Here is a 23,093-nt window from a genome sequence, read left to right as displayed (position 1 = left end):
ACTGCCGAGAAGACGCACCAAGGCGCTCAATCACGGTTGCTCTGATTGGGGGTGACGTCACCAGGGCTCAAGAGTCTGCGTTCGTGGCCGGGATTTGGGCTGCAGAGAACTGCTGGTAGAGCCCCCGCAAGAGGAGGGTCAACTCATCGTCTTTTGATGTCAAAGTGAACCATGGGTGCGTTTAAAGACACCGTTTGTCCGTCTTGTGCACGTTGACAAGTCGCACTTTTGCTCGGCGATGCGTTCAGGGGCTTGGAGGAGACTCGGAACTCATTGAAGGTAATCTTTTCGATTTATCTGCCGCATTTGTGTTTTTTTTTTTTTTTGCGTCAATGCATATTTGTATACATTTTTAAACTCGATGTTAGTCTGCTGCGCGTGCGCATGATGTTGTTCGCACCGTGCAGATTTGATATGAGTGTAAACAAGCCGCAGAGGGGTTTTTGATACGAATCAGAATGTCAACAACGGGATTAAAGCATTATCACCATCTGCATGGATGGATGCATTTGTTCCAGTACGTTGAAATGAGCGCTAGAGAATGGGCAGCCTTAATTTTGGCAAATGAGATGGCCAACATCTCAATTAACTTTATTTTATCTGTAACGTTTGTCAAGAGAATTCAAAATGTTGCAAAAATACTCATGGCAAGAGAACCATATTTGCTGACAAGTCATTTATGTCACTACTAGCATAGATAGACCAACAAATATACACGAAAAATAATGAAATAAAGCAACACGCTTCTTGTAATCGAAATTTAAAACGCTCACAAATAATAGAGCTTATTTACCAAACTAGATAGATAGATAGATAGATAGATAGATAGATAGATAGATAGATAGATAGATAGATAGATAGATAGATAGATAGATAGATAGATAGATAGATAGATAGATAGATAGATAGATAGATAGATAGATAGATAGATAGATAGATAGATAGATAGATAGATAGATAGATAGATACTTTATTCATCCCCGTAGGGAAATTCACACTTCCACACAAACTAATGTGACTAAATAACATATTCTCTAGAGAAAATGTTTCAGTCCAAATATGCTTTACAGCAAAAAAGAACTGGCAGAAATGATAAGGTCTGATGACAAAAAGAATGTTATAAAGCCTCGCAAAACTACAGTATGATATTTTTTAATAAATCATGAAATAGCATCAGAACATAAACGTGTTTAAATTAGATTTACCACACTATAAACATAAAATGAGAGGCACATTAAGCAAAAAAGAAAGGACAAGGAAAATAATAAAAATATTAGTTTACCTTTTTGCCTCACATTTCTTGAAAAACTGATCCAATGACGTCTGCTTTTGCCGGCTTTTGACAATCCCTCGGAAATGTAGTAAAAGATGTAGCAATCACTTGACTTGTCAACACTTTTTCGTGGTGATTTCGTTGCACAAATTCCAAGACTTCATGGAATTTTGCTAAGTGTCCTTAATTTGGGCTGATTGAATGATGGCTATGTTCTCCTCCTCTCTGAACTCTGAACTGTGATGGTGACACAAAGAGCATGCTGGGGTGCCAGGCAGATTTTAAGCAATAGCCAGTTTGTTTACATTCAGGGAACTTTGGAAGCGGCTAACAGCATCGCGTACTGAACTGTATGTTTTACTTCCTATCCTGAAACTCCTTTGTAATTAGAGCTAATTTACTCCGTAACCTGAAATCTTCGTATATAGAGACATTTGTAAGTAGAAGTACCACTGTACACTTATACCAGGGGTCGGCAAACCAAAATGTTGGAAAAGCTATATTGGACCAAAAAAACAAAAGAAAATACATTTGTCAGGAGCCTCAAAAACATAAAAGCCATAATAGCCTATTTACAAAATGACTAGGTTTAATACAGCGAATCCTGTGGAGAACGATGCATCGCTTGACTATTTTATTATAGGTTACCTCCTCAAGTTTAACCTCATTAGAATATTAATGAATATGAAAGTTTCGTGTGCATTCTGTGTTGAAATTAGGAGTGCGGCGTTAAATTGGGATGCTACCGCTTTAAAAGGGGCGAGGCTCCAACAGAAAAGACTGGAGAGAGGAAAACAAGCGAAGGAGCTAATTTCCCTTTCGTCGCTTAGTCACATAGTAAAATCTGGAGTTGAAATGTAATATTTAGTCTACACATTTTTACAGTATTGGAAAATGTTACTCTGTGTCATATTTGTCCTCCTACAGAATCCATAACAAAGAAAACATATTTCCTTTCTCTATTTCTTTTTCAATTTGTATACATTTTTGGATAAGTGCTAGGGAGTCACTCCGCAGCGCTGAAGAGCCACATGTGGCTCCTTAGCCGCAGGTTGCCAACCCCCCGGACCTATGCCTCTGTTTACTTTTCTTTTGAGCTATTTGCGGAAATTTGTGGTGGTAAAACAGCTGACTTGACATGTCATCCAGTTTCTGGGTCATATCAAGAGGCAGTTTATGATCCATTTGCAGTCCCAAACCATGACCGCCATCATTAACGCATTTTATAAAGAAAAGAAATGTCGAGCATGTCTCATTTTGAGCTGGTTTCTTACAGCACACGTATGGAAGAGAGCCCTGCTTAATCTTATATGAAGTGGAAATTTTCAAGTCAACGCAGTTTAAAGGGACAGTGTGTATTATTTTGCGCCTGCTAGTTGTAAAAAAAACATCATTAAAATGGTTTAGATAACATCTAAAAATACATGAAGTATCATAAAAACAATGTTTAAAAAATACTCGTTGGTTAAGAAATTAGCATTCAGTGTTGTTTTTTATTTATTCCTGTTTTTCTTCTTTTTTCTTTCTGTTTTCCCCAATTTCATTTCTTTTTTTTCCTAATTATTTTCTTTTCATTTTTCATTGTTTTATTCTTTCTTCACAAAAGGCTTGGCAAAATATGAGACGCAATAAGGCTCTTTTTTCTCTCTTTGAGAATACAGTGACATCTAGTGGTCAAATATAACACATTGTCCCTTCAAAGAGGCAGTTTATGATCACTAACTCCGGCCACCAACATCAACGTATTTAACTATTTTTGAACGTTAATCAGGAAAGTGTCTCCTTTTTTAAGCCAATTTCTAACAATACACTTATAATAGGGAGCCATGATTAATTTTAATATAACAACTTGAAAATTTTAACATCAAGCATGGAATCTGAATTTTTTTATCCGGTCGAGACTTTTTGACTTTATCAGAAACCTCTTTTTTTGTACTTAATAAAAACCTTAGTTATAAGCATTTAAAGCATTTTTCATAGAAAAGAAAGCCTAACAATGTAACCAAGTGGAGGGAATAAAAGTAGTTGCTTTGACATGCAAATAAAAAAAATGATGCTCGGATCTAAGGATAAGCAAACGCTTCTATTTTGCTTTGCTTTGATTAGGTGGGCGACTCCTCCTGACATGCAGACTTAATAAAAGCCCCGGAGGATCAAAGCAGGCCTCCTGAGAACGAGGCATAGTAATGGGTAACCACCTGAGCGACATGGCACCCCCTGGTTCCTTCCTGCCGGCTTTCAAGTGCCTGCACGTGGTGGTGATCGGCCTGGACTCAGCCGGGAAGACCTCCCTGCTCTACCGGCTCAAGCTGAAAGAGTTTGTGAAGACCATCCCAACCAAGGGCTTCAACACCGAGAAGGTAAAAGTGTCGGTGGGAGGCTCCCGGGCCGTCACCTTCCACGTGTGGGACGTGGGCGGCCAGGAGAAGCTCAGGCCGCTGTGGAAGTCCTACACGAGGCGCACCGACGGTTTGGTATTCGTGGTGGACGCCTCGGAGACGGAGCGCATGGAGGAGGCCAAGGTGGAGCTGCACAAGATCAGCCGCAGCTCGGAGAACCAGGGCGTGCCGGTGCTGATCCTGGCCAACAAGCAGGACCTGGACACGGCGTTGCCCGTCAGCCAGGTGGAGAAGCTGCTGGGCGTGCAGGAGCTGAGCGCCGGGACACTGCACCACGTGCACAGCTGTAGCGCCGTGGATGGCCGCGGCCTGCAGCAGGGCCTGGAGAAACTCTACGACATGATCCTCAAGAGGAGGAAGATGGTCAAACACGGCAGGGGCAGGAGGAGATGAGGACAGAGAACGAGATCCTGTCTGGCACAACAGTACCATCGAGCCAGGAAACAACATCGTCCTTTTATCCCTTTTTGGGTCAAATATATCGAAGACAATAATTCTCAGGCTAATACCGTAGTGTTGTCGATTCGAGCGGCATGGAAAGTAAGAATAAAATAAATAAACCCGTGTTACTAAATTTTGCACTTAATACTAAGAAACTAACTGTTCTAGAAAAAGGTATGCAAATGTAGAGTTAGTGTAAAGGGACATTGTGTATTATTTAGCAGAATTAAAAAGTGACCTCATTCTCTTCCCCGCATTTTTTGTTGTTTCTATTTGTTAGGGTAGCATGAAAATCGTCAAAGTAAAAGGAGGCCAGCTTCAATTACAGCCCAAACCCCAACCAAAACCCCAAGAAAGATGAAAAAAGAAGGGTTTATTCTAGCAGGTCTAAGAAATGCACGTACCTGCTTGTGGATTATAAGGAGCATGACAGAGGCTGCAATAATGACGCAAGCCAGAGGTGGCAGCTGTGAGTAAAAAAGTTAAAAATTCCCAGAGCAACTTGGAAAAACCTGTCTATGATTTAAGTTGAGTCATCAACAGAGTCCAGGCTGCTCTCTGCAAGTTCTGTAAGACATTGCTGGCAATAATGTTAAGGACTCCTTTCAAAACTTCATTATTGGAGAAAAAAAACAATGCTGATTTTAATTTATACCTCATATTTATACTTACTTTACATAACATGAAGCTTCACCTAGATTTTCCGCCATCTTGTTCCTAAGGATACCCCCCCAAAACTGAAAATATTGAGAAAATGGTTCCAGTGAGTCTTCGTAGTTTGTATTTTTCCTTTTGCTTTTAAGCGCTATTTTTTTGGTTGCACGACAGCGCAGAGAAATCTAGAGGTCAAATATTACACTACGTCCCTTGAAATGGAATTGAAATATAAATACGCTACGTTACTTGAACATATCAGAATGGCACATATTACTTCTTTATAACTTTCCAGTCATCCTATTTTTTTTAATGCGACATACCAAACACATATTTGGTTTTTACAATATTGATTAAGCCAGAAAATCCACCAGTTTTCTAACACTGAGCCGTGATTGGTTGAGCCTATGGAACTACGAGGTCATTTTCCACAAAAACAATAATAAAAATGCCGTTTTTAGACTAGCACATAACAGATTGTGGAACAACTTTTTTCCCCGTTTTCCCTTATTAAAGTATCTTTGCATGACAGAAACTAGAAAAATGTCTCAAGTTTTGTGGTATTTTGGCAAAAAAGCCCAAACTATAAGCGAATATCCAATTTTTAATAGCATTTGTCTTCCATAGTTAGCATATCTGTAGTTCACAAAGCAAATAATGTTACATTTTAATTTGACTTGACACGCACATGAAGTAATCCCCCTTCCAGGATTACCACGCTGCAATGGATGTTGCAATAACCAATAATACACAGATATTGTCAACATAAAATATAGGTTATTCATATGCTTTACAATGAAAGTGTGTTTGAAGCCTAGGCCTTGTTCTTTATTGTCCTCACATGTCAAACTCCCATAAAAGTGAAGAAATTGAAAAATGTGGGAGGAGCAGGACAAAGTTCTTTGCTAAGACTTTTAAGAAAAAGTAGTTTTTTTTATTTTTCAATTTTCATGCCATCTTTATGGTTTATATTGTTTTGTGTATTTTTCTTTTTCCACCCCTCCAGAATCTGATCACAGTCATCAACGACAACTTCGTCCCGGTCCAAATCCTGGAGCTTGACGTCCAAGGTCTCGTCTCCCGCGTTGTGATGGGCAAAACCAAACTGGCCAACATGTCGGCCATTCCGTCACGCTCCGACAAATCGGTGCGCTTCAAAATCTCTGACCAATGTGATGAATTCATTTTTGATAACCGTTTTTTTATCACCTTGACAGTATAAGTATGAAATCGAACTGTCCATCTTGGATAAAGGCCTCAGGTGAGCATAGAAAAACATCTCGAGGTGTAACCTGAAGGTAACACATTCGACATCTTCTTCCAGTGCCTACTGCCAGTCCGGAGACATTAAAGTCCACACTTTGTTCCTGGAGTTGCAGTAAGTCTCCAAGCCACCAGAGGGCGCCTGCGTCTAAGCCAATCAAACATTGTAATCACTAATTTTTCGCAGAGATTGCATTTCAAAACCCTTAGAGTAGAGAAAGATTTATTTATTTACAAAGTAAATACTCTTATCATAAATTGAAACCAAAGAACAAACCCAATATTCAGGCTCAAGCATTTGTTTAACAAATAGAAGTACTCATAAGTTGTATTTGTTTTTCTTTACAATTAACTATCAAATTGTAATTTTAAAATAATATTGATTTCAGAACACTACGTATTTACTTCACAGGGTATTTTGTAGCCATCATTTGGACTTAATGGAAAACTCATTTACTTTCCTGGGCCCGGCAACTCAAACTATTTAAAAAGCCATACTAGACCAAAGAGAAACCCCACACAAAACGTGCATCTGGAGCTGCAAAAATGAAAATCCTTATATAGGCCATCTAAGGAAGGAAATACATGCTGTGTCTTTCCATATTAATTGGAAAACATTAAGAATGTGTCCATATAAAACCATATACCAGCTCAGTAGCCTAGATGGTAAGGCGCCCGCTTTGAGACTGGGAGGTCGGTGGTTCGCGCCCCGGCCGAGTCATTCCTAAGACTTAAAAAGTGGTCGGCGGCGCCCTCTGTTGGCTGCGGCTGCATCGGCTCGCGACAACGGGTCAGGTGCAATCGACATTTCGTTCTGTGTACATTGTTACACAGAATGACAATACAAGGAAATTATTATTATTATTATTATATATTTTCCATTATCAAACATTGTTGAAAAAGCGCCAGCTGGGGGCCACTAGAGAGCGCCAAAGAGCCGCAATCGGATCCAGAGCAAGTTTAGCATGTCGGAAGTCTAACTTTGTTGGTGATTGAAAGCATTTCCCTCTGGCAATTGGTGCTTTTGTTGGTCTTTAGCAGGGGGTCGGGAACCTGTGGCTCGCCAGCTGTACATGGCTTTTTTCCATATAATTTCACCAATAGCATGAGCGGAGCTTGTAGTAGTGCATGCAAAGCTGGAATAACTCGGATGGTATGTCCAGGGCACATTTTTAACTTCTGTTCAGAGTCATGGTGTCACACCAAAGACACGGTTTGACTTTACTACGCTAAGAATCCCCTTAAATAGAAGCTCATTAATCCAAGTTCACTGTTGAGACACTTTATGATGAAAACCCATGGAACAAACTGGAAACACCCCGAAATGCCAGCAAATCATCCCAAACAATTTGATTGGTTGAGCAGAAGGGATGGGCAGACCGATTCACACAGCTAGCACTGCCTTTAGTCTCTTGCCCAGCGCTTTCTACACCGAAAGTAATACTGTACGTTCGGATCCTCGTTTGCAGAATTTTGTGACATTATCACAACAGAACTTTGCTCACACCTTGAAACCATTATTTATGACAAAAATGACCTTTAGCATGCTTAAGTAACTGCGGAAAATAGACAGTTTTTAAGTTGTGTATTTATGTGCGACACAGACTCTGGCATTACTATTTTGTGGATTTGATCAAATTATCAAATTCACACAGTAAAATCAAAAATGTGATGAAGATTTGGCTTTTGTTTGGAGAGTAGTGGTGGCTCTCTTAAAGAACAAATCTAAATATCTTTCATGGCTTTTTGAGTTTTGATGCTACTGTGCGCATACGTCTGCCACCTCGGATTTCATGTGGTAGTTATGTAGTGAAAAGAAGTCCGTCTCTTTTTAGAGAACCGGCTTTTTCGGCTCAACTAATTAAAGGGAGCCGGCTCTCAAACGGCTCACTTGCTTTGATGCATTATATTACGAATTATTATGTTGTATAAAGAAGTTAAGAAAAAAATGTATAAAATGAGAAAATGAAAAAAGACAGGTTTGTGGTTATCCCTTTAATCAGTGTATTATGCAGAAAATGAATTAATAATTTGAATAAGAAAATGTATTATTCTACTTAATTATATTTGCATGTATTTTTTCCTGCTATGGTGAACGTCCAAGCTACTTAATTTTTGAACCTTTTTTATAATAAACCTCATTCATGTCAAGCAACTCAGCACCTCACAACAAAATGTTAATTAAGAATATATATGATATAACAAAACACATGTACAATATAACATGTTAAACTACATAAATAAACACGTTTGAAAAATAAATATGGTGTAAGATTATTTTGTAAGGGAAAATACGACAGTTTGTAAGGGCATGGAGCCCTGGAGCTTGACAGTTATGAGAGTGTTTAGTTGTTAAGATGGCTTTTAGAGAAACTTGAAATTGAAATACATAATTTCTGTTTGACAAGCTGGTTGACTACTTGGACAACTCAGACCGCAACGTCATTTGACGCACAGAGAGACACAGGCAGGGGCGGGGTGACTTTTTAGCCAATCAGAATGCAATTCCACCGTGCCCCACCCAGTCAGATGGATGGGCGGGGTTTTTGCGACTACCGAAACCAAAACGAGCCGATCAGAGGCTGGCTGAAGCTGTGACCAAATAAGCAAATGTTTAGCTGCTTTTTATTGTCTATCAGATGTTAAAAAGGGACAATGTGTCTTTTTGAGTCCCCAAGAGCACATTTGCGACACCTTAAAATGAGAGGAATAATCATGATTAGACCCATTGTTAGATTACAGTTGAAACACTTTTGGAATGCAGTTGGAGAAAAACAACATGTATTCTTCCTGTTGCACAGATTAAGCTCATGATTATATTCATGTTTGAATATCTGAGCTGTTTTTTTTTTCGTTTTGTTTCGACATGTAAATAGTATTTACGTGACATGTTATATGGGGACTGACGGGTGGTCCTAGAGATATTTTCCACTAAGGTTTAAAATGTTGTCTTAAATTGTCACATTAACAACATGAGTGTATATCTCACTTTTTCGGCTGAATTAAGATTTTCCCCTAAACAAACTCCACAGTCGGTCTTGACAATGTTTTTTCTTGTCTCGACATTTTAAAAAATGACGGCAGGTTATTGTTATGTTTCAGGGGTGGATCCAGAAACCAGGATAAGTGCTTTTAAAAACAAACAGCAATTTTAAAAAACTAATTTACCATTCATATCAGGTGCAATGTGGGATAAGTTGTAACTCGCGAATGAATGGATTAAGAGAACTATTAAAACATGGTCAATGATACAAAATAAATCCAAAATATCAAGGTCTGTGAGTAGGGCTACGAAAATAGCGAAAAACCCAGATTCTAAACCCGGGGTAATGGATGTTGAATTTGAGAAATGGTCACAAAAAAAAAATTGATGTTGATTATCCAAGTGTTTGAAGGACAGATTTTGAAATCCTTTGAACGACTTCAACAGAATTTGGCCTGTCTAAAAATGATTTTTTAGAAATATTTGCAACTAAGACATGAATGAGGAAAAATATGTAAAGAGCCAACTTCAGTTGAGGAATTGGTAATATCAAACTCAAAGGGACGATCAATAAAGGGGGTTATCTCAAAATTGTATAAAGCTCAGCAAATGCATCTCAGTAATCATGTGATGGGGTTGAGGAAAAATGGGAACTGGTAGCCAATGAAGTGATAAAGGATAAAGATTGGGAGAAAACCTTAAAAGAGGGAGACAAAATAACCAGTTTGACATTGAGGGAGTTCCAATGGAAAGTAAAAATGTGTTACTTCTATACACCCTCTATCACTTCAAAATATAAGAATACATCCAATTTACAGTGAAGAAAATAAGTATTTGAACACCCTACTATTTTGCTATTTCCCCCACTTAGAAATCACGGAAGGGTCTGAAATTTTCATCGTAGGTGGATGTCCACTGTGAGAGATATAAATTATAATTATTTTTGTTTTATTTTTGTTATGGGAATGTCAATTTCAAGAACACCAGCCTTTTTTTTCCTCTCAAGCGGAAAGCAATAAAGCAATAAAAAGCACCTGATAGTGCTTATATATATATCAATAAAATGTTTATCAAACGGCCAAGGCTGCGACACCCTACGTCTAACCGCCTTGGTTACAATTCCAGAAAAAGGCGTGGAGGATCCTCCCTTGATTCGGACAGTCTATAAGTATAAGTATGATGTCTCTGCATTTCTCTTTTTTGATGGTCCCGATGCTTTTCTTGCATTTTGAAGAGCTTTTTTTAAAATCTGCAGATAGCAGAAAAGGGTAAGCTTCTATTTCCATGCTTGTATTTGCTTTTACCTGACTTTCTTTAACGCAACAACGTCAAGGGAGCATGAACTTATTCAATGCCAGACGTTTCTCTCAAATGGCACCAGACAATTTTTGCCATTTTGACTCATTCTTTAAGGCCTTCAGAAAATGTAGTTCTGTAGGCATAGGACATATGAAAAGAAAGCTTCAACCCTCATCTTTCAGTCCCAAAAAAATGTGTTTCTAGATTCTACCATTGTTTAGTAAACAACAGTTGAACATTGCTAAGTTTCTTGAAAATACTCCTTTCAAAGAAAAGGTCTGAAAAAACAACTTCTGTGAAAGGATGCATTTCAAGCAGAACTTTCACCTTGTAATATTGATTGCATCGAACCAGCAACATATTTATCTCACACATGAAATGCAACAAAAATAATCAGTCAACAATATCGTGAAGAAAACAATCGGCAGTAAACGAGAAAAAGTGAGTTTACTTAATTAAATCAAACTCTTGCAACCTGAGACAACTGCTCAAGTAGACATAGCCAACAGTACTTCAAGGTATTTGTTCACAACAAAGGTCAATTGTAATAAAATATAAATTGAGTGTCACCCTAAACAATAAATCGCAATCGCTTGTCGTAGACATATGCTACTGTACTTCAAACATTTTCACACCATCAAAGTAAGGGGCGTTACAATTTCAACCTTTTGAATTTTCAACAAATTTAAAGTCAAAAGTATAAAATCCATGGAAAAATGCATATTGACCAATCACAAGAGGGGAAATAAGTGTCTGATAGGGGACCAGAGGCGTGTTCAGGAGAGTGAGTGATTGCTATCGCGAGCTATCGCTAGCTTCTGAACGGCCAGTGATTATTGAGCGCTCGCGTGCCCGAGTAATCACGGGAGAAAGACCGCTTACTTTGATTTCCAACATGGCGTCGACAGTGCAGAAGATGGAGGATCTCACCCTGACGAGTGCTGTTGGCGATGTAATATATCGTCTTACATTGCCTGGTAATGTTTGTGAACAATGCAAGACAGGTATGACCCTTCCACTGCGTTTAGGATAACCTTAACTGTGTCAATATGCGAACTGTCGCTCATATCAGCCAACTCGCTCAAAGCAAGCTGTAGAACGAAATCCATTGTACTGTCGTCGGCCATTTTGGATCAGTAAGGCAATCACAGTGAGCGATTACAAAACGTTCAGCAGTGCGCGGCAAGCGATTATCAAGAGACTACATGTCTGATCACTCTCCTGAACACGCCTCAGCTGTCTGTTGTTTGGGCTAAAGGGAGTTGTGCCCACCCTGGCATTTGATATGCCCCTCCTGCGACTGATGTCTGGTGACGCCACTGGTGCAAACCCGAGCATTTTTGATGAGTGCCCCGATCCAATCTTTTCTCTTTAATGCATTTACCAACAACTCTCACTTTTTTCGAATCAGGGGGGTCAGATGGGATCCTTTAAGTCTTAAATTTAATTTTTTTTTTCTGATTCTGACACACAAACACACAAGTAGTCAAGTCAAGTCATGGTAATTTTATAGCCCTTAATCACAAAGAGTCTCAAAGGGCTGCACAGACCACAGATTATTGCAAACCACAGACTGTTATAACACCACCCCCTGATCTAAAACCGACATGAGGGCAAGGAAAAACTCAAAAACCTCAACATAAGGAAAAGGAAGAAACCTTGAGAAGGGGACCGCACATGAGGTAATCCCCCTTCCAGGATGACCAGGCCGCAATGGATGTTGCAATAACAAATAATACACAGATATTGTCAACATAAAATATAGGTTATTCATATGCTATAGAATAGAAGTGTGTTTAAAGCCTAGATTTAAACATTCCCACTGAGGTTACAGATCGAATCTCAGGGGGAAGAGCATTCCACAGCACTGGGGCCCGAATGGAGAACTCTCTCGAACCTGCGGATCTCTTCTTGGCTCTTGGGATCACTAGTAGACCAGCATTTTCAGAGCGAAGGCTAGGGAAAAACTAGCAGCTACAACGGCTTTCATTTCCTCTGTCTTCTAACCAGCGCCAAGTACTTTTTTGCCTCCAGCTTTGACTGTGATGTCTTGTGTGGTTAGGCTACGAAAGGGTCCATTTGTCTTCGTTTTAGAGATAAGCATTAACGGACTCTCTCAACCGAACATTTCAAATTTACAGCTTGCTAAATCTGATCAGTGGGGCAGCACGGCAGCGCAGTGGTTAGCGCGTGTGCGGCACAGTTCTGAGGTCGTGGGAACCTCCTGCGTGGGTTCAAATCCAGCTCCCGGCCTTACTGTGCGGAGTTTGTATGTTCTCCCCGTGCTTGCGTGGGTTTCCTCCGGGCACTCCGGTTTCCTCCCACATTCCAAAAACATGCATTTCAGGTGAATTGGCCGGTCCAAATTGTCCCTAGGTGTGACTGAGCGAGCGAGTTGTCTGTCCCCGTGTCCCCTGCCCGATGACTGCTGGGATGGGCTCCAGCACCCCGCGACCCTACTGAGGATAAGCGGTGCAGCTAATGAGATAAGATGATGAAATCTGATCAGTCATAAATCTTTTGACTTTTATCCTGACACACCTCTTTATGAGGTAACGAAAACAGAAACAAAAGAACAGCTCAAGAATTTTTATCCGCTGCCATTTCCTCTTAACCTTTTCCTGACTTTTAATTATTGCCAGTCCAACTGGGAGTATGCAGAGCTTCCAAATATTAAAAAATGGTCTTTCAGAATGGATAGAGAACTTTAAGATTTCAAATAGTTTTTTCCTAGTAGCATTTAAGAGCATCATTTTTGGGTTTGGTACAGGTTTTCATATTTGGCATTTAATGTTTTAGGTGGTTTATTTTAACAGTTTTACACCTGAACCTTTTCACCATGCTATACAAACTCAAATGGAAGCTATTAAAAAATATAATATTGTTTGCCTTAATTGTTGTACTGGTTTGAAATGAAAAAATAAAGGTTTTATTAGTGCATGGGCTATATAATTAGACTATTAGATCAAACTATTGGGCTGTGCCTCCTAAAACTGATAGCATTTATTTTACTTTCTCTAGCGAAGGGGGCATTTGGTTTGCATTTATTTAAAGATCAGAAATTTTGATAAAAATCACATAAAGACTTGCTTCTTTACATACTCGGAATTTTATAGCAGGGCAGATTAAATCGTTGTAAGTCTCCCTCCTCTAGATGACACTCATTGTCTGAGGATGCACTGGATATGTATTGATTTAGCCTTTGTATGTATTGTATAAATCAAGCGCACCATTCTAGAAGGAAAAAAAGTACATTGTTTGATTTTTTTTTTCAATGTTTGTAGTTTTCCAAGAAAACATTTTGTTAATCGATATACATTGGTGGGCAGCATGGCTGCGCAGTGGTTAGCGCGTGTGTGAGGTCATGACATCGAACCTTCCTGCGTGGAGTTTGCATGTTCTCCCCGTGCTTGCCTGGGTTTCCCCCGAGTACTCCGGTTTCCTCCCAAATTCCAAAAAACATGCATTTCAGGTTAATTGGCCGGTCCAAATTGTCCCAAGGTGTGAATGAGCGAGTGAGTTGTCTGTCTCTGTGTGCCCTGCAACTGGCCAGCAACCAGTTCAGGGTGTCCCCTGCCCACTGCCCAAAGACAGCTGGGATGGGCTCCAGCACCCCTGCGACCCTACTGAAGATAAGCGGTGCAGATAATGGAGATGAATCACTTTTCGAGAAGTTTTTATTGCAGAATATATTCTGGAGACCACCACAATACACGTCTCAATCGGAGAATATTACCAATAATCTGTCTCTGACATTTTGAATCAAGATTCTTATGCCTTTTATGAGGCGTTGTATAGGTCAGCAGGAAACCGCAACTTCTGTTTTCTGCTTGCCATCTGTTTTCAGTTCGTTTGTTTTTTTTAGACATTGTATAGGTCAACAGGAATCTAAAACTTTATTTTTCTGCTTGCACCTTGATCTCTGGTATTTTGACATCAGGCTGAAATTGGTTCTTTCGTTTAAAGTTCCTGACATTAGTTTGAACTTAAAGTTTGCATTGAAAATATCCATTTATAATAAAAGCTGATATACTTCATGTACACTAGGTCTACAACACCATTTTAACAAGGCTCAGCTGAGATGGAAACCCTCTGTTCAAATTGGTTGCACATCTCTGACAAAGCCGTTGGACTGCTGAACAAATCCATCAACTGGCCAGCATGTCTGCACCTGAAGACGAAGGACAAACACCAAGAATCAAGTTCAGGCTGTCTGAAAAGATGCACATCCATGGAAATACCCCCTAACATTGCAGTATCTAAGAAACATGTGTCAAACTCCCGGCCCGCGGGCCACATTTGAAACCAATATGTATGAAAAAAAGGGTCAAAATGAGTTTAACTGATTTTGAGTAAAATGTAAATGCTACTTTTATGTGTGTGTATTCATATTTTATATTCAAGCCTTTGTGCAATCAACAAATATATATCTTTATCGTTTATTCGTGGTAAATATGTGTCTCTGCATTTTTGGGGTGGGGAAGGGGGTTGGGGGGTCTCACCCATGGTGTAATGTAGTGTAGAACCGCCACTGCACACAAGATATCATCACATTTACTGTCAGTTAAAGTTGAGGGGCTGGGCCGGTGCTTGATACTTTAAAGGTAATCCCAAATCCTTAAACATGCAAAATGTGTTATATGTCGAAGTGTCCTTGGGCAAGACGCTGAATCCCTAATGCCCCAATAAGCAGGTAGGCGCCTTGCATGGCTGCATGGCTGCTATTGGTGCGTGAGTGTGTGTGTGAATGGGCAGATGTGAAGCCCATTGTAAAGCGCTTTATATAAATGCAGACCATTTACCATTTATATGATTTTCCTTTGAGTTAAAAATGGTAAAATGTTTTCCGTGAACTTATCAACACATACCTGAATTTCTTCCCAAGAAAAGAGAGCTCCCTGCTGTTCCATTCATTCAAATTCCTCCTCCAATGATCACCACAAGTTGACGTTGTTTGTGCATGTGTCCTCACAATTTCGTGCGACCCCTTCTTTGAAAAACATTGCTTTCGTGGCAGTTTTTTCCCCTAAAAAACGCACGAAGGCTTTTTCTCTAAGTTTATATTTCGTGCTAGGTAAACCACTAGATGTCGCCCTCATCTGTCCCAAAGTATTAGAGTATACCTGCGTGTAGCAAATTTTAAGCAGCAAATAAAAGACTTAAAAAAAAACAACAGCAACGAATTGATCTGCAATTTCACCCCCCGAAGATGCATTTAAGTACCCCAAAATGACGCGTTCAAATAAGATGACTGCCGAGAAGACGCACCAAGGCGCTCAATCACGGTTGCTCTGATTGGGGGTGACGTCACCAGGGCTCAAGAGTCTGCGTTCGTGGCCGGGATGTGGGCTGCAGAGAACTGCTGGTAGAGCCCCCGCAAGAGGAGGGTCAACTCATCGTCTTTTGATGTCAAAGTGAACCATGGGTGCGTTTAAAGACACCGTTTGTCCGTCTTGTGCACGTTGACAAGTCGCACTTTTGCTCGGCGATGCGTTCAGGGGCTTGGAGGAGACTCGGAACTCATTGAAGGTAATCTTTTCGATTTATCTGCCGCATTTGTGTTTTTTTTTTTGCGTCAATGCATATTTGTATACATTTTTAAACTCGATGTTAGTCTCCTGCGCGTGCGCATGATGTTGTTCGCACCGTGCAGATTTGAAATGAGTGTAAACAAGCCGCAGAGGGGTTTTTGATACGAATCAGAATGTCAACAACGGGATTAAAGCATTATCACCATCTGCATGGATGGATGCATTTGTTCCAGTACGTTGAAATGAGCGCTAGAGAATGGGCAGCCTTAATTTTGGCAAATGAGATGGCCAACATCTCAATTAACTTTATTTTATCTGTAACGTTTGTCAAGAGAATTCAAAATGTTGCAAAAATACTCATGGCAAGAGAACCATATTTGCTGACAAGTCATTTATGTCACTACTAGCATAGATAGACCAACAAATATACACGAAAAATAATGAAATAAAGCAACACGCTTCTTGTAATCGAAATTTAAAACGCTCACAAATAATAGAGCTTATTTACCAAACTAATGTGACTAAATAACATATTCTCTAGAGAAAATGTTTCAGTCCAAATATGCTTTACAGCAAAAAAGAATTGGCAGAAATTATAAGGTCTGATGACAAAATAAATGTTATAAAGCCTCGCAAAACTACAGTATGATATTTTTTAATAAATCATGAAATAGCATCAGAACATAAACGTGTTTAAATTAGATTTACCACACTATAAACATAAAATGAGAGGCACATTAAGCAAAAAAGAAAGGACAAGGAAAATAATAAAAATATTAGTTTACCTTTTTGCCTCACATTTCTTGAAAAACTGATCCAATGACGTCTGCTTTTGCCGGCTTTTGACAATCCCTCGGAAATGTAGTAAAAGATGTAGCAATCACTTGACTTGTCAACACTTTTTCGTGGTGATTTCGTTCCACAAATTCCAAGACTTCATGGAATTTTGCTAAATGTCCTTAATTTGGGCTGATTGAATGATGGCTATGTTCTCCTCCTCTCTGAACTCTGAACTGTGATGGTGACACAAAGAGCATGCTGGGGTGCCAGGCAGATTTTAAGCAATAGCCAGTTTGTTTACATTCAGGGAACTTTGGAAGCGGCTAACAGCATCGCGTACTGAACTGTATGTTTTACTTCCTATCCTGAAACTCCTTTGTAATTAGAGCTAATTTACTCCATAACCTGAAATCTTCGTATATAGAGACATTTGTAAGTAGAAGTACCACTGTACACTTATACCAGGGGTCGGCAAACCAAAATGTTGGAAAAGCTATATTGGACCCAAAAAAACAAAAGGAAATACATTTGTCAGGAGCCTCAAAAACATAAAAGCCATAATAGCCTATTTACAAAATGACTAGGTTTAATACAGCGAATCCTGTGGAGAACAATGCATCGCTTGACTATTTTTTTATAGGTTACCTCCTCAAGTTTAACCTTATTAGAATATTAATGAATATGAAAGTTTCGTGTGCATTCTGTGTTGAAATTAGGAGTGCGGCGTTAAATTGGGATGCTACCGCTTTAAAAGGGGCGAGGCTCCAACAGAAAAGACTGGAGAGAGGAAAACAAGCGAAGGAGCTAATTTCCCTTTCGTCGCTTAGTCACATAGTAAAATCTGGAGTTGAAATGTAATATTTAGTCTACACATTTTTACAGTATTGGAAAATGTTACTCTGTGTCATATTTGTCCTCCTACAGAATCCATAACAAAGAAAACATATTTCCTTTCTCTATTTCTTTTTCAATTTGTATACATTTTTGGATAAGTGCTAGGGAGCCACTCCGCAGCGCTGAAGAGCCACATGTGGCTCCTTAGCCGCAGGTTGCCAACCCCCCGGACCTATGCCTCTGTTTACTTTTCTTTTGAGCTATTTGCGGAAATTTGTGGTGGTAAAACAGCTGACTTGACATGTCATCCAGTTTCTGGGTCATATCAAGAGGCAGTTTATGATCCATTTGCAGTCCCAAACCATGACCGCCATCATTAACGCATTTTATAAAGAAAAGAAATGTTGAACATGTCTCATTTTGAGCTGGTTTCTTACAGCACACGTATGGAAGAGAGCCCTGCTTAATCTTATATGAAGTGGAAATTTTCAAGTCAACGCAGTTTAAAGGGACAGTGTGTATTATTTTGCGCCTGCTAGTTGTAAAAAAAACATCATTAAAATGGTTTAGATAACATCTAAAAATACATGAAGTATCATAAAAACAATGTTTAAAAAATACTCGTTGGTTAAGAAATTAGCATTCAGTGTTGTTTTTTATTTATTCCTGTTTTTCTACGTTTTTCTTTCTGTTTTCACCAATTTCATTTCTTTCTTTTCCTAATTATTTTCTTTTCATTTTTCATTGTTTTATTCTTTCTTCACAAAAGACTTGGCAAAATATGAGACGCAATAAGGCTCTTTTCTCTCTCTTTGAGAATACAGTGACATCTAGTGGTCAAATATAACACATTGTCCCTTCAAAGAGGCAGTTTATGATCACTAACTCCGGCCACCAACATCAACGTATTTAACTATTTTTGAACGTTAATCAGGAAAGTGTCTCCTTTTTTAGGCCAATTGCTAACAACACACTTATAATAGGGAGCCATGATTAATTTTATTATAACAACTTGAAAATTTTAACATCAAGCATGGAATCTGAATTTTTTTATCCGATCGAGACTTTTTGACTTTATCAGAAACCTCTTTTTTTGTACTTAATAAAAACCTTAGTTATAAGCATTTAAAGCATTTTTCATAGAAAAGGAAGCCTAACAATGTAACCAAGTGGAGGGAATGAAAGTAGTTGCTTTGACATGCAAATAAAAAAAAATGATGCTCGGATCTAAGGATAAGCAAACGCTTCTATTTTGCTTTGCTTTGATTAGGTGGGCGACTCCTCCTGACATGCAGACTTAATAAAAGCCCCGGAGGATCAAAGCAGGCCTCCTGAGAACGAGGCATAGTAATGGGTAACCACCTGAGCGACATGGCACCCCCTGGTTCCTTCCTGCCAGCCTTCAAGTGCCTGCACGTGGTGGTGATCGGCCTGGACTCAGCCGGGAAGACCTCCCTGCTCTACCGGCTCAAGCTGAAAGAGTTTGTGAAGACCATCCCAACCAAGGGCTTCAACACCGAGAAGGTAAAAGTGTCGGTGGGAGGCTCCCGGGCCGTCACCTTCCACGTGTGGGACGTGGGCGGCCAGGAGAAGCTCAGGCCGCTGTGGAAGTCCTACACGAGGCGCACCGACGGTTTGGTATTCGTGGTGGACGCCTCGGAGACAGAGCGCATGGAGGAGGCCAAGGTGGAGCTGCACAAGATCAGCCGCAGCTCGGAGAACCAGGGCGTGCCGGTGCTGATCCTGGCCAACAAGCAGGACCTGGACACGGCGTTGCCCGTCAGCCAGGTGGAGAAGCTGCTGGGCGTGCAGGAGCTGAGCGCCGGGACACTGCACCACGTGCACAGCTGTAGCGCCGTGGATGGCCGCGGCCTGCAGCAGGGCCTGGAGAAACTCTACGACATGATCCTCAAGAGGAGGAAGATGGTCAAACACGGCAGGGGCAGGAGGAGATGAGGACAGAGAACGAGATCCTGTCTGGCACAACAGTACCATCGAGCCAGGAAACAACATCGTCCTTTTATCCCTTTTTGGGTCTAATATATCAAAGACAATAATTCTCAGGCTAATACCGTAGTGTTGTCGTTTGGAGCGGCATGGAAAGTAAGAATAAAATAAATAAACCCGTGTTACTAAATTTTGCACTTAAAACTAAGAAACTAACTGTTCTAGAAAAAGGTATGCAAATGTAGAGTTAGTGTAAAGGGACATTGTGTATTATTTAGCAGAATTAAAAAGTGACCTCATTCTCTTCCCCGCATTTTTTGTTGTTTCTATTTATTAGCGTAGCATGAAAATCGTTAAAGTAAAAGGAGGCCAGCTTCAACTACAGCCCAAACCCCAACTAAAACCCCAAGAAAGATGAAAAAAGAAGGGTTTATTCTAGCAGGTCTAAGAAATGCACGTACCTGCTTGTGGATTATAAGGAGCATGACAGAGGCTGCAATAATGACGCAAGCCAGAGGTGGCAGCTGTGAGTAAAAAAGTTAAAAATTCCCAGGGCAACTTGGAAAAACCTGTCTATGATTTAAGTCCAGGCTGCTCTCTGCAAGTTCTGTAAGACATTGCTGGCAATAATGTTAAGGACTCCTTTCAAAACTTCATTATTGGAGAAAAAAAACAATGCTGATTTTAATTTATACCTCATATTTATACTTACTTTACATAACATGAAGCTTCACCTAGATTTTCCGCCATCTTGTTCCTAAGGATACCCCCCCAAAACTGAAAATATTGAGAAAATGGTGCGTTTTGGTTCCTGTGAGTCTTCGTAGTTTGTATTTTTCCTTTTGCTTTTAAGCGCTTGTTTTTGGTTGCACGACAGCGCAGAGAAATCTAGAGGTCAAATATTACACTACGTCCCTTGAAATGGAATTGAAATATAAAAACGCTACGTTACTTGAACATATCAGAATGGCACATATTACTTCTTTATAACTTTCCAGTCATCCTATTTTTTTTAATGCGACATACCAAACACATATTTGGTTTTTACAATATTGATTAAGCCAGAAAATCCACCAGTTTTCTAACACTGAGCCGTGATTGGTTGAGCCTATGGAACTACGAGGTCATTTTCCACAAAAACAATAATAAAAATGCCGTTTTTAGACTAGCACATAACAGATAGTGGAACAACTTTTTTCCCCGTTTTCCCTTATTAAAGTATCTTTGCATGACAGAAACTAGAAAAATGTCTCAAGTTTTGTGGTATTTTGGCAAAAAAGCCCAAACTATAAGCGAATATCCAATTTTTAATGGCATTTGTCTTCCATAGTTAGCATATCTGTAGTTCACAAAGCAAATAATGTTACATTTTAATTTGACTTGACACTAGTAACCACTTAAGACGTTTCTAATATTTATTTAACAAAGAATCTAAATGGCAGGATGATGACTAAAAACAAAAAGGTCCATTTCCATCTGCCGGACCGGATTCCATACTGCAATAATTGATAACTATAAGAAAAATGTTACCTATTTTGCTAATCAAGTATTTTTTGACCTTGGCCTGTTGACTTTGTAACATTTTTATAGACCTAACCAATAGATTCACAGAGAACATGAATTATTACATTTCCCTACATCCCGTGCGGTGTTTGCTGTAATGTACTAAAGCTTGTCTAAAATTTTTGATTAGAAAACACACAACCAAGAGATTCTAGAACTTGTACGTTTTTGTAACCTTGATGAATGAATAAAAGGAAGCACCACGATGGATCTATTGTCATCTTTCATGTACCCATGTGTTGAGAGTTTTGTCTCCTTTGTTTACACCACTCCAGTTGTCAGTTGATCATGTTTTCCGAATGTGTGTTCACACATGATCGTTGATACTTAATACGGTGAGCTTTTAGGTTCATTCAGTAGAGTTATAACAGTTTTTAAGGCATCATAACATTAATGCTATGTTGACTGCCCATCGACACACTCACATTCAAGGCTTCCAATCGCTTTGCGTCAATCCAATATGACTATAAAGGATTTTATATGATTGATTACAAGTTACATGTATTGAGTTTAATGCAATAGGTATTCTCTGACTGGGCTTTAGTGCAGTGAAAGTTCAGGGCAGGCATAAGTGGTGGAAGATGATGCTTACAGGATGGGACGTACTGCTGATAGCACATCAGCACACCCAGACGTTGTTGAGCAGAACGACCCGGCGTTGTTTTGGGAAGCCAGACATCAAGTGTGTTGTGAGATCGTTGGGCGCAAACAACTGCTTGGCACGCCCACGGGAGGAGCCGAGACGCCATCTTGCGGGAGACGTGGGCCAATAAGAGAAATCTAAAGGACTTCAGAAGGGGGCTTCACACAGACTCCAACGTCACTTCTTCGGCCGTCACCTGAGTACACTTAGTTCTTCTGTCAGGAAAAAAAAAATTCCGCCCCCGAGTGAAAATGTCAGCTTTCCTCGTCATTTTTCTCTCAAGAAATGAGCGTGCATAATTGTTGGATGAATGTAGGTTGTTTTTGGTTAATGGAATCAGATAACTAATTCGAACAATTTGGTAAACGGTACATTTTTATAGTTAATTTCCAACACCATTCAGCAAGTTTAGGGGTGTAAATTTAAAAATACTTATTTTATATATATATATATATATATATATATATATATATATATATATATATATATATATATATATATATAAATACCAATACTATTTTTATTGAATTGAGACGTCTGGGGAAGCGTTTTTGCACTCATTACCGGTAAAGTATTAAATTCCAACACCGGAAATGCATTAAAAAACATCAGGATTATAAACAGTTGAAAATTGTGAGTTATCATGAGAGTCAATGTGATATATTATGTAATTATACCTCAAGTGTAGGTAAAGTGTATATCTTTTAAATGCAATGGTTTATAAATTCCAGCTTTGTGCTTATTCTGAACCCTGACCCGTTTCAACATTCTGTGTAAAATGTCAGCTTCGTAGAGTGTTTCTTATTTGCCTTTTCTTTGATGATAACTAAAAAAAAACATCAAAAGGACAAAATATGTAAAATACCTCCTTGAGGTTAACAACAGCGGTGTCTTGTGGTTCTTTGCACTTGCCATGGGAAATTTGTCTATGTGTGACCCCCACGTCTGTGCCACCTGCTCATTAAAAAACAGAAAAGTTTCTCAAGGATGTCGTCCACACACGACATCTGGCTTCCTGACTTTATTAGAATTGTAATGTAGTAGAAGCGAACCGAGACACTGCGGAGGTGTCAATCATCATGGACCACACGTAGTGCCACTTTGATTTCTTAGAGAACTTGTTTAGTCAAGTCATGTTTATTTGTATAGCCCTTAATCACAAGGAGTCTCAAAGGGCTGCACGGACCACAGATTATTGCAAACCACAGACCCTTATCTTTGAGTCATCCATATCCAATATCTGGTGACGTTTAATGTAGGAGACGCAATCCACACTGCGAGATTGTGCTCCAAGTACCTCGAACAATGTGAGGTTAATTCTGTGTGATGAAATCATGAGTTGAAATTATGTAGTGTAAGCTAAAGACAGATGTATTAACTTCACTCTGAGACTATCTGACTTCCCATGTTGCAGTCACGGCTCCTCCCCTGCTGAGTGTAAAGGGATGGAGCCGAGTTATCATCGTCTACTTCGCAGCTCCAG

General features: G+C 39.6%; 2 protein-coding genes and 1 long non-coding RNA gene across 3 annotated transcripts in view; all 3 read left to right on the top strand.

Moving 5' to 3' along the window:
• The window catches only part of LOC148347266 (uncharacterized), a 346,298-nt gene that overhangs the window by 3,576 nt on the left and 319,629 nt on the right, over positions 1 to 23,093 (top strand). The window contains exons 2-4 of the long non-coding RNA XR_015847923.1: positions 5,774 to 5,914; positions 5,985 to 6,028; positions 6,092 to 6,145. This is a non-coding gene — a long non-coding RNA (uncharacterized LOC148347266). The remainder of the gene's footprint in view (positions 1 to 5,773; positions 5,915 to 5,984; positions 6,029 to 6,091; positions 6,146 to 23,093) is intronic.
• On the top strand, positions 78 to 4,369 carry arl4d (ARF like GTPase 4D). Its single transcript, XM_088323292.1, has 2 exons — positions 78 to 279; positions 3,380 to 4,369. Exon 2 carries the CDS (start codon positions 3,460 to 3,462, stop codon positions 4,063 to 4,065), a length of 606 nt encoding a protein of 201 aa, XP_088179418.1. The 5' UTR covers positions 78 to 279; positions 3,380 to 3,459; the 3' UTR covers positions 4,066 to 4,369.
• LOC148347274 (ADP-ribosylation factor-like protein 4D) lies at positions 14,814 to 21,173 on the top strand. The gene is made up of 2 exons (XM_088323001.1): positions 14,814 to 15,841; positions 18,728 to 21,173. The coding sequence occupies exon 2, from the start codon at positions 18,808 to 18,810 to the stop codon at positions 19,411 to 19,413; it is 606 nt and encodes a 201-aa protein (XP_088179127.1). The 5' UTR covers positions 14,814 to 15,841; positions 18,728 to 18,807; the 3' UTR covers positions 19,414 to 21,173.

Source organism: Urocampus carinirostris, chromosome 19 (genome assembly GCF_059441175.1).
Source record: "Urocampus carinirostris isolate Australia breed hairy pipefish chromosome 19, RoL_Ucar_1.0, whole genome shotgun sequence".
NCBI lineage: Eukaryota > Metazoa > Chordata > Actinopteri > Syngnathiformes > Syngnathidae > Urocampus > Urocampus carinirostris.
This window is presented reverse-complemented; position numbering and strand designations above follow the sequence as displayed.